General features: G+C 38.5%; 2 protein-coding genes across 2 annotated transcripts; one reads left to right on the top strand and one right to left on the bottom strand.

The window, feature by feature from the left end:
* The first annotated feature begins 259 nt into the window (after positions 1 to 259).
* LOC126798898 (uncharacterized) lies at positions 260 to 7,392 on the top strand. Its single transcript, XM_050525980.1, has 4 exons — positions 260 to 359; positions 452 to 1,163; positions 4,098 to 7,108; positions 7,204 to 7,392. The coding sequence occupies exons 1-3, from the start codon at positions 328 to 330 to the stop codon at positions 7,104 to 7,106; spliced, it is 3,753 nt and encodes a 1,250-aa protein (XP_050381937.1). The 5' UTR covers positions 260 to 327; the 3' UTR covers positions 7,107 to 7,108; positions 7,204 to 7,392.
* An 890-nt stretch (positions 7,393 to 8,282) lies between these two features.
* LOC126799881 (HVA22-like protein f) lies at positions 8,283 to 9,590 on the bottom strand. Its single transcript, XM_050527146.1, has 5 exons — positions 9,478 to 9,590; positions 9,200 to 9,226; positions 8,923 to 9,045; positions 8,558 to 8,822; positions 8,283 to 8,462 (listed from the first exon to the last, which is right to left on the bottom strand). The coding sequence occupies exons 1-5, from the start codon at positions 9,522 to 9,524 to the stop codon at positions 8,436 to 8,438; spliced, it is 489 nt and encodes a 162-aa protein (XP_050383103.1). The 5' UTR covers positions 9,525 to 9,590; the 3' UTR covers positions 8,283 to 8,435.
* Between the last annotated feature and the right edge of the window lie 2,600 nt (positions 9,591 to 12,190).

Below are 12,190 nucleotides of genomic sequence, written 5' to 3' on the forward strand. Positions count from 1 at the left end.
GGATAACTAAAAATTATTGAAAATAGCACCACCACCTCTTCACACAGTTCAGTGTCCTCTCAGTCTGTCAGTCTCAGACCCCATCTTCCCCCTTTCCTTTCTCTCTCGAGCGGGAAAAATACTACTATTTAATGCATCTAATAATATTTACAACAAACAAACAAACCCCATTCTCTCTCTTACTTTCTCCACCTCACTCCCTCTCTCTCTCTCTCTCTCTCTCTCTAAAAGTCTCTAGCTTTCTTTTCTTCCCTAGCTTTGCTAGCTCAGAATCTCTCCAAACCCTTATCTCTAGCGCCCTCGCTCGTTTCTTCTCCAGAATCCACCATGGCTGTTGCGTTTGAAGCCTTCTCCATCCGGTAAGCTCACTCAGCCTGTGTCTTTTCAAGCCTTTTTCTATGGTTTATTGTTTGCTGGTTCTGAACTTCTGATTTATTTTCTTGTGTTTTAGGGAGTACGCGGCGAAGATGAGGAGCGTGGACGTGTTCAAGTGTTGTCCTTTCATCGACGACGATCATGGTGATGATGATAAGGTTATGAGCAGAGAGGAAGCTGAGTCCTTGCTACCGCCGATCACTGTCACCAAGTTCAAGCTGTGGTCCCATGAGCTCGATCGCATCAAATCCAATTTCCAACCTCAAGAGGAGGAGACCCTCATCACCCTCACCAACAAAGAGAGCGCTGAAGAAATCCCATCCAACGACGACCGTCAATTCACTGCTATGCCTGAAACTCATGAGGAGGAGGAGGTTGAGGTGGCCGAGAAAGCTTCCGGGTCGACGTTTGTTACTCCGGTTTGTAAAGATTTCGAAGCGGCGAGTGCCAATGCTGTCCACGCGCATGCCAGTAGGTGTCTTGTTCACGCGTCTAGGGAGGAGCCGAGGCCGGTGGGGAAGAGAGGAGGCGCCGCCAAGGCCAAGTCCAAGGCACCCAAGAAGAGATCGATAGCCGATATTTTCGCTGTGGCGCCGCCGATCCCAACAGTTGATGAGACTAATGAGGAGGAAGTTTGTGAGGAAGATTCAGACCTAGATCAAATCCTTGCTGCTACAATACTAGAGGATAAGGCGAAGAGAAGAAAGAAACAGAAGCCTGTGGTACTTTTGGAAGACAACAACAATTGCCACAAGAAGTTCAACAAGAAGAAGACGAAGAAAAACAAGGTACGTAGTGCTATCATTAAGCTTTGATTTCGATTAGTGGTCATTGGGTGTGTGATTCTTCATGATTCATAGCAAGAAATATTTGTTGATTAATTACTATTGGGGGGTGGTAAATTGATTGCTACAATATTCTTTCCACTGGCTTCTTCTGCTCCCTTCTGTTTAACACTGTGCATAAAATTACTGGTCAAAAGGCTGCAGAAAAACACTGCAATACGTTTGAAGCAGTGAGTGGTGTTGGGGTTGTGATTGTACTACAGCCATAGGTGTCAACTACTCGATGAAAAAAGTTTTTTTTTAAACAGTATCAATTAAGAGATTTTTGTGGGGGTGGTTCTCCAGCTGGTGTTCAGTACGGCTTGGGCAGAAATGTAGAGCTTTTATATAGGCTCATGGAGGGTTTTTGTCCTCGCTAGTTTAGCATTCCAAGTGTATCATGCGTTTAACAGGCTAGTAGCCAGGCTCAATAATGATTTGAATTGCTTCCCTGCTCTAGTCTTTTGGAGAAGATAAAATCATATTAATTTGGGTATGATCAGATGCCTAGCTAGTATTTGATACGTGGGATATGAATATATTATATAGAAGTTGAAGATTAAGAACTGGGCAACTAGAGGTTTTTGGTTTAATGGGTTGGTTGATGATCATCTGGAGAATCAACACCGAATTTATGGCCAGCGTATCATTAGTAACTTGTCAGGTGATCGATATCGGCATGCAGTGTTGTTTTGTATGAACTTCTTGGTAGTTGCTAGTGAAGAGTAAGAAGAGTACCGCGATGTTTGTCTGTCCATTCGTTTTAGAGCTTATCATGCATAGGCGTTGGACTTATTAATTTCGGCCAGATATAAGATGAACATCATGAAACACTAACTGAATATATACATCTTTGAGCATTCACATTCAGCTGGCGAGCTGAGATGTTGGTATTAACAGTTTTGGGATTTTCCACCATTTCAACTTCTGAAACCAGACATCCATTTGTTCATTATTTTATGTGTTTGAAGGTCATATAGATGATACTGGTGAAAGTTAAGTGTACTGATGATTTGGAGTTGGAATGCCATATATATATATATTGGTATGATTTGCATGCCTAATTTGGTTGTCGGGATTAATTTTCTAGGATTAGAACAAGAAAACATCATGATCACATGAACGATATATTGTTTACTGGAGCTTATTATGCCTGCATGAACTGTTTGTCTGGATCGTGTTTCTTGAGATCTTGGAATAATGTCGAATTAAGAAGAGTTCAATGGGTGTTTGTCTTTGAATCTGGAGCAGTATATTGGTAAATTATTTTCTTAATCTTTCTGGCATGGCCAAGTAATTCAGAAGTATTGAAAGTTTGAAACTATATAGGTGTTTCAATATAGAAGATCCAATTATTAGTCTGATTAGTTTTAGAAAGTGATCATCATATTATACATATATGGATATGTTGTCATAAAGAAATCTAAATTGGAAGCAAAGATGGGAAGAAAGATGGTAACTGAGATGTGATGATTGGGAATCATCTCATCTGAAGTTACATTGAAATATGTGAATAAGGTCATCTATGATAAATATATATGTGTGTGTGTATGTGTTTTTTTTTTCTTACTCAATCCTCTTGAGGAAGAACCCATTGGAGACTGTTGGAGTGTAGCTTGGTTGCTCTTACATGCTCACATGATCAAGTCTAATTCAGTGATTCTCCCTGGGAGGATGCGGCCGTTTTGATTGACACGTACAGTTAATCTGAACAAGGACAGTTGTTTCTGTGAACCAATATACTTCTGTTATGAAACTGATTGCATGTGTTGGCAACCTCTTGAGGTAGATGTATAATTTTATGACATCTTAGAGACTTTATAATGGAATTCAACATGTCATATATATTCTGCAATGAGTTAGGCAGTTAGCTAAATTTCAAGACTGCTTGAGCTAGGCATATGGTTAGAAAGAATCAAGTGCATGATTGGGTTAAGTGCAGTAAATAACTCTCTGGCTGGGTCATCGTTTATTTTATTAAGACTTCAAAGTTTTATAGCTTTATCGAGTTAATGAGAATCGTTACGTGCCAGTCATTGTTACCTTCATAAGCTGCACCATGAAGCTAACGCTGAGATTCTTCAAACCTTTCAAATAAAATTTCGTCCGTCTTCTGTTTTTTGTTTTTCACAATTGATAGAGCCAAGCTGGGCATGTTGTTGATTTTTTCTTGCATCATGCTATAATTATGCAATCGATTGTGCAGCCTTTTTTTTATCTGTATATGATACATAGTGTGGAAGAATCAGAAATAAACTTAATCACATACCAAGTATACAAGATGTGGTAAATTATTTATTGATTTAGCTTAGTACAGTCCCTTTGCACACAAGATATACATGTTGATTGGTACAGGATTGATCATAATGCTTGTATCTTCTATATTATAATTAAATGCTCTAGATCAAAACAAAGTTATAATTAAACAATAAAGAATTTTTTTATTTACTGCACCACATGAAGAAAAAATGAGAAGGATGAGCAAGGGTTATTGTGAAGTGAAATTTACTTGACACTAGACTCATACCGGTGCGATGCACATGTTAATTTATTAGTTATTGTGTAATGATGAAAAAAAAACAGATTATAATTGTGGTTACATCTATTTTGATTTTTATAACACATAATCCTTGTGTAATTGAGTCTAATAAAAAGGGCATTCTAGGCAAATATTTTGGTGATTTTGGAGGGTGCTGGCTTTATATAGTAGTATAGATGAGAGTGATGACCACCATAGGTGTATTGAGTAGGATAACATAATTTATATGGTTGACCGTTTTACAAAGATCAAAGTCTTGTACCATATGTAAAATTCATATTTTTGACCTTCAGGCTGTTTTTGTAGTGTTATAAGAAAGTATCATATGCCATGGTGTAATGACTTCCTTTCTGGTTCAGGAAAATTCTTGCAAGCTCAAACAGCAATCTCCAGTCAATTTTGCCAAAAAGCTGCATAAGAAGGTTGCAGTAGATGTTTCTGATCCTGGAACTGGTCGTGCAAGGACACCAAATGTGAAAAATTTATGTACGGAGAAGAGAAAAGTAGCTCAAACATCCAAATTCATTCCAAAGCAGAAAAGGCCAGTGTCTCCCACTCGCAGCATTCTCAAGAATCATCTTCTTTGTAGGCAGAACTCTACATACAGAATGGAACATGATAATCAAGAAAATACTTGTGGTTTTCAACATTTAAGAAGGCATGTCAGGTTCTCTGGCAAGGATGCCATACTTGGTCCAAGTAAGAATGAAAAATCTTCTTTTGAGCATAACTTATTTTCTGATACACTAACCAGTTCATCGGAGAAGGATCAGTCTGCTGATAGTGATAAAGAAGCATCCCCAGTTGAGGTAGACAGAAGAGAAAACGATGTTTCTGTTGGCACTGATAACGGAATCGAGGCTTTCAGTAAAGCTGGCAGGAATGAATATCCTGAACTTGATGATCACGTAGGTATACCGAGTTTCCTTAGGACACATATTAATCATCAAGAAAAGGCAAAGCATTTGGCTGAGAAATCAGAGCCTGCAAATACAGTTGCTGCAGTTCCAGATACTGATTTGCACATGTTCAATCAAGGCTACCTGACCACTGCACGTGAACCTGCATATGCTGGCATTCCTAGGCTGATATCTGCTCTAGAAGATTCCTGTGAAGATACTCAAGGAGATAGGGTTCCCAGAGGTTTTGGTCCCAGTGGCAAGATGATCGATCATTTTGTGCATCCTGACCATGGAGTTTCTGCACCGAGTTCAAAAGAAAATTCTGGAGCATTTTTTGAACCTTCTATACGTAATTTCATTTCTAATGAGAATGCACAAGGGAGAGTTCAGTTTCTGTCACAATCTGAGGGAGATAGAATGGGCGATCGTGTGTTGCGCTACCAATCCATATGTCCACCTATGAACATCGTAGGTGGAGATAGAATGAGCGATCATGGTCTGCCCTACCAATCAATACGTCCGCCTATGGACATAGTAGGTAGCTCATATCATTTTCCACAGTGGAAACAAAGACCACTTACCTTTACGGAAAGGCTTTTGGATGATAAGTTTTATGGTTTGCCTCTCAATTCACATGGTGAGCTAATACAGTTTAGTTCAAAGGGTGGAAGTGGTTTTGATCAGCTGGGGAAGTTGAATACTGTAGCCAGATCCTCCAGTAGCTTACCTGCATACAACCAGCATTTTCAAGAGACGGAACTTCCAACTGATCAGTTGAATTTGTTTCCGTTGCAGAATCATGTGAGGGGGAATTCCAGTTCACAATTTACAGATAGAGTAGGTATTACTTACTTCGGAAATGCTCAGAGACCAGACGTGCACCAGCTTGATTTTGAGAGTAGAAGCAGGCACTCTTTTCGTCCTCTTAATTCAGACCTGGATTTATTCAGTATCTCTAGCAGTAGATGCAGGCAGTTTGACCAGGTACAGAACGAAAACATAGGCAGAATGGTTCCCAAAGAAATTTCATGCCCCATGCCGCTGAATATGAATCAACCAACAATGCGGTTAATGGGAAAAGATGTTGCAATTGGTAATAGTAGCAGACAGATTCAAGGGTTTGAGGATGAAAAGGTTTGGATGGATAAGGAAATTATAACTGAGCATTGTCCTTCAAATAACTCCTTGCTGAATCCTTTATTGAAGCAGAATTTCCATCAGAAATTTTATCAACCGACAACATCAACAAAAATGAAAGAAATGGTATCCGAGTGCAGTGAACAGGCTCAACAATCAAATTTACGGATGAAAGCTCCAGAGTTTAGGTTTCCTCACCCCTACCAGGCATGTCATAGTAGCTCGGGTTTTGAGTACAGCAGCCATACCACCTCCAAAAGCCCAACTGTTAGTTGTCTGCATTTTTCTCAGTCACCTTCACCTGCAATGTTCAATGGGGAACACAATTTTCGCACACCTTTCATACCTAGAACTGAATCTCTACAATCTCAACTGTTTGGTTCTCAGCCACCTGTATTCTCTACTCCGCAAGTTACCTATGAGCATGGAATTTTAAGACCAGAAACCAGTTACAAGCCGCATCAACCTCATTTTAGAAAATCAGCATTTGACTTCCCTTTCCTAAATCCAGAGTGTAGAGAAAATTTCCAACCATCATGGTTTCAGAATTCTTCAAAGGCTGGCCTGCCTCCTTGGTTGTTGCATGCAACACTTCAGCGAAACCCGCCAATTACACCTCCTCAGGCACAGGTTTTTCCTAGTACCACTAGCAAATACCTTCATCATATCATGCCCAGAAATAACAATCTCAATGCCCCCTCCATGCATTATTCATCCGAATCATCTCATTTACAAGTGAAGAGGTCACAAGTTCCTCAAACTGCGGCTTCGCATCAATGTTTTCAAGTCATTCCAGAAGAAAATCCCAGTTCTGCCATGATGAGCTACAGAAACAGAAAGGATCTGAAAGGCAGAATGAAACCTCAAAGGTTTGGTATCAAAGACCTTTATCCATGCAAGAAAACCAAGAGATTAGCAGTTGATTCAACAAACCTTCCTAACATAATCAACTTAGAAGTGCAAGAGAAGTCAAGAGTCATGGCAGGATTGTCGTCAAATGGGGATTTCATTGATGAAATGCAGTCAAATTTCAGAGCACTTGGGCTTGAATCAAGTCAGAAGCAAGCAAGTGGTTCGGAGTGCATCCTACATGAAACTCGAAAGGATGGATTGGGAAGTTTCCGCATCGAGTCTTCCAAAGTGGATGATGTAGGGAGATCAGGTCCCATGAAACTATCTGCAGGGGCAAAACATATCATTAAACCCACTCCGAATGTGGAACAAGATAACTGCAGGCCAATGCATTCAACTATCCCTTTTGTTGCAGCAACAAATGGCTGTACAGAACCTGACCCTCAGACGAAATCAACAAAAATTTACAAGTTCTAAGAGTAAGTCCAATCAAAACAAACCTATTTTTGCTTACTCTTCATTACTTTACCGGTTACTAATCTTTAACAGAGATCACATTTTGTGAATGTAACAGGGGTTGTTCTACTTGAAGTACCAACTCCAACACTTCCAGTTAGCTTGGAGATTTTAGAATGCATCTTTCTTCTGTAGTCAGGTTTTTTCAATGTGACATCTGTAAAATATGACATTGTAATGTTGGGATATTTGGTTTAATCATGTGCTCATGGTTACTGTATAGTTCCCTAGTTCCTTTCAAACTTCAATCGTGTACTGGGTGATTAAACGTGCTTGGTGGAATTGCAGAAGATGAGTGTGCAAGTGTTGTTCCCCCTGTTTAGAGAAAATGTTTTGAAGTAACTTTAGGATAGGCAAAAGTGATAATTTGTTATTTGTAGCTTAAAACAATAGAACACGTAGTTATGTACAAAGAGGATTTCATGCATGAAATTCTGAGGCGGATTTTCAAGACATCATTCCTGCGGGCAGGAAGAAAGTACCTCTAATAGCATTAGACTAGAAATCATCAAACACCTTGTTCTTAAACTCTTTCTGCACAATTCCCAGAAACTTGCAGGGACTAAAACTTAAAAAACCTATTTGAGGCATACAGTTTGCTTCCTAGCTATTTAAAACATTAGTGACTGATAAATTTCACTCCAAATTAAACTGGCGCCCCCTAATTAGATCCACCATTGCAGTAATACTAATTGCGTCTTCTTAAGGTGTAAAATGGATCATGACGTCTAGCACGACGTACTCCTTTCCTGCTAGAATAATCGAAAATGTGTTTGATGAAAAGTTTGGCATATCAAATCACATGCGGTAGATGTTGTGATCAGAATTTGTATACTATGTTTGATCAGTAGATTTAGAGAAAGTCGAATCACGTTTGTCCCAAATTCACTTGCTACACGAGTCTTGTATACATGTACAATATACCCATTTCGTGCTCGTATGGTTGAAATTATTTGTTTTACTACCCCAATTAATTTGAAGTGGAAGTGGCCAAAGACTTTTGGAATTAAAAGATCTAATTTCAACTCAATCACTGTCGTATATTCTTCAAATTTATAAGAGTTTTGGAGGCATCGGTCCTCTGTTACACCATTTTTAAGTATAAATGAAAGCATAAATGATATTTTATGCTAAATATGTTAAAAAAGGAGAAAAGTTCTGTACTTCTATTAGTTCATTCTTTACACAAACAAAGAATTGACTTGCGTATATATTTGACTACTGGCTCATATATATATATGTTCACCGATCTGAGCTGCATGTCTTTCCTTACGAACTAGCTAGATCATCTCAGTGCTTCCTAGCTTCTCTTTCAGCCTGCAAAGTAAATTAACCCCCAGAAGTATGAATCGGCCAGACGTAGGACCTAAGCATATTGAATCGAGTATATGTTGGTTATAGTTTGTATGTACCGCTTTAACGACCCTTTCGAAAGCCTCAGGTCCATGGTGATCGATAAAACTCTCCACCGACCTCCTTCCGTCGAGGCTCATCATTTGGATGACCTTCTTCTGTCCCTCTGGGTGTTTGGAGGATGACGATGAACTCCAATTTATGTAGTGCCCGGGCTTCACATATTTTCTCACAATATTATCATATATATAGGCTGCCCCGTTGAATGTTGGCAACACGAGCCAGATGCAGAACAACAACTTCACATATGGCCATATTGGGATCCTGCACTCAATTCCCCAATTAATTAACGTTCTACTTTATTAATCAAATCCATGCATGCATGCAAAGCTATAATTATTATTCAGGAAGTTAATTAACGTACCAAGCGAGGAATTTACAGCAGAAGAACTCGAATAATATGATAAAGGAATATATCACCCAATATGTAAGCCACTGCTGATCGTCTAGTGTGGAAGCGCTCTCTATTGCCCTCATTGTTGCATATCTGTATAATCATAGTTAATACTTCTGGCTAGCTATCCCTAAACTTCTAGCCTAAGGCCTTAAATTAAATGTTTCCTCAAAAAAAAAAATATTGATCGATAAATGTTCTCAAATAAACATTAAGATCGAGATTTGTGGGGGTGTGCTGTACTTACAGAGGATAAAGAAGTGTCACTCCGGGCCTGCAGGATAGAAAACAAAAATTCAGATAATCTTGTTCATACAGTAATATCCTATATATTTCGCTGGTCAACAGTTCATATAGTCATGCATGTTATTCCTTGGGTTATTTTTTATTTTGTTAGAATTTTCCAGGGGCTCAACGTACAAAAATACCCTACACTAGCAATATTTACAGCTTAAACTATATAAAATAGAGGAGATATATTAAATATGCCGGTTGGGTATGATTTCTTTTTGGCATAAACCTTACCCGATCAGCGTATCCAAATTCTTAGCAATCGCTGCAAGAACACCCATGATGAAAGTGCTATAGTTGCCTGACTTGCGCGCCTCTATGATTTCACAAGTAATTTCGCCCTGCAATATATTGTCCTGATTATGAGACAAAATAATATGCCTTCAAGAGATTGGTGGGAAAGTAATGGTTTATATGTGCATAAATATAAATTACTTTTAATATTTATGCATGCAGGGTTGAGTCTGTTGACAAAGCCAAGTAAAGAATTTTCGTTAAATGATTCATACATATACCCTTTTTTTTAAATCAAAATTCATACATATACCTTACTTTGTTTCTCTTGCAAACTTTCTAGCTACTTCTGAAACATACCTTTGGCCTGTTAACCTCTTGGAACAGCAATACAAAGTACGTGTCGTGAACTCGTGATGCTAGCTAGCTAGGTTAAGCGTGGAGAAATATAATTATCAACAAAAGTAGCCGATCGAAGTAAAGGGAAGGCAAGTGTCGATCTCACCAATATTGTCCATCATCATCCACCGCAAAGTTAGCTAAATAATAAACTCTTTAGACGCCAAGGGACTAAGCATCCTTTATTGGCAAGCAAGCTAATGAAACCAGCAATTGAATCACACTATCGAAATTGTCGATCCATCCTTTTCTGATGCTAATAGAACCGAGCAAGAATAAGGTTTTCGAATAGTGTTTTTTTAATAAAAAAAGTAACTTATATACATTAAAAAGTAATTTATATACAGTAAATTATAAAAAGTAATTTCTGTACAGTAATGTAAAAGTAATTTATGTACATTAATTATAAAAAGTAATTTTCTAAATAGTAAATCGGTGATTAGTATTTACTGGAACAGTAATTACAATGAAACAGTAATTACGTAAAAACCGTAAATTGTTGAACAGTAAAACAGTAGTACTGATTCGGCATTTGAGGTTTTACATAACGTTTCTAACCACTTTATTATACAACTAGGTGATCGACAAAACAAGTAAAGGATTTGCTGTCGGCATTGTGGAATTACACTCAGGAACATAAGGTGAGTAAATCTCACTATGACAAATCTACCATTGGCGGAGATTCATATTTACGTTTTATTTAAAAGACCAAACTACTATACGTATATGATATAGTGGGTTATGTATGTGTATAAATGGTAAATATGATACATATATATGAGTTGTTATATTATATACGGTCTCATTCTTATCTCCAAAGGGGTTGTATTTTAGCACCAATATTTACTTTATTTGAGCAAGAGTCGCTTGGTTGTTGTACAATAATATGTGAGGATTTTATTGTACGTGGTTTTAACTTGAGTCATGTTAAAATATTTTTCTGTCTTCGGACGTGTTAGCAGTATCAGATCCTAGCCTTGGCCGGGTGACAGTTACGAATCAGTTAGAGCTCTAGTCTGTCTGCCGGTGTACTGCATGAGGGATAACAGATGGGTTATCTGGGTCTCATGAGTACCCATATTTTTGTGACATTGGGTAATAGATAGGTTGCCCATTGTCTGGCGGCGTACTGCATGAGGGGTAACAGATGAGTATCTGGGTCTCATGATGTAATAACCCGAAAAATTCATGTCTAATTTCCAATGAGTTCACGGATATTATTAAGTTGGTCATTGTCCAATTTTATTAGCTGAGAATGAAAACGAAAGGGTTCGAAATATTAATTGTTCGGAAACGTTCAATTTGACGAGTCTAAAAGTTGACTTTTGACTCATTGAGATTCTTAGGAAACTTCTTATATGAAAGTCGTAGACCTCGTCGATACGAATTAGTGGAAACGAGACACGCTTAAATCAGAATTCGTATGAAGAAGTTACGAATCAAAAGATATTTGGACAATTTTGGAAAATAGTATAAATAGGGGAATTAAAGAGAAAAAGGGGAAAAAAAATCAGAAATTCGGAGTGGTACTGTTCACGGGTACTGTTCACCCTGAAAAAAATCCAGAAATTTCTCTCCCGAGCAGCCGACTTTGGGCCGCCGGATCTCCGCCGTCCGGCCACCATAGAGCAGCGCACCGGTCACGTTTGAAAGGTTGCTGCATCCCCTGTCGATTGGTGGTAGCGTCACCCGCCATATCGCCTCCGTTTAAGAGCGGTGAAGCCCGGAAGTTCTCACAAAAATGCATATTTCGCCGAATTTCAACTCGTCGGATCTCCCTCCTCCGGCAACCAATTGATACGATTCTTGTTTCATTTTGAAGGTCTCATTCCATACTACAAACCCTCCAAAAGATTTAACCCCAATCGTTGTGTGCTAGGAGAATCGAAGAAAATAAATTCTAGGTTTTTAAATTGGGGCTTTTCGGTTCTTGTTAAATTGAAGTATTTAGGCTCAAAATTAGACTTTGTGGTGAACTAGGAAGTTGTTAGGAATGTCATTTAGATTGTGGTGGTGAAATTTAGTGATCATTGGTGGCAGTCGGTGAACAGTGACGCTACATGAATAGTACGGGGAATAGTGTTCTGTAACAGTGCTTTGTAAAAACGGTAACTGTGAACATTATTTTAGTAAAAACAGTGATTAGTAAAACATAAACAGTGTTCTGTGAACAATGTTTTATGAACAACACCCCAAGTATCATTTTCTAAGCATTTATCATGCTATTAGGTGACTGACGAAACGAGTGAGGAAATTACTTTCAGTGTCGTGGAAGTTGCACGCAGGAAAGAAGGTGAGTAAAATCTCACATATT

The sequence above is a fragment of the Argentina anserina genome, chromosome 6, assembly GCF_933775445.1.
Source record: "Argentina anserina chromosome 6, drPotAnse1.1, whole genome shotgun sequence".
NCBI classification, from domain to species: Eukaryota; Viridiplantae; Streptophyta; class Magnoliopsida; order Rosales; family Rosaceae; genus Argentina; species Argentina anserina.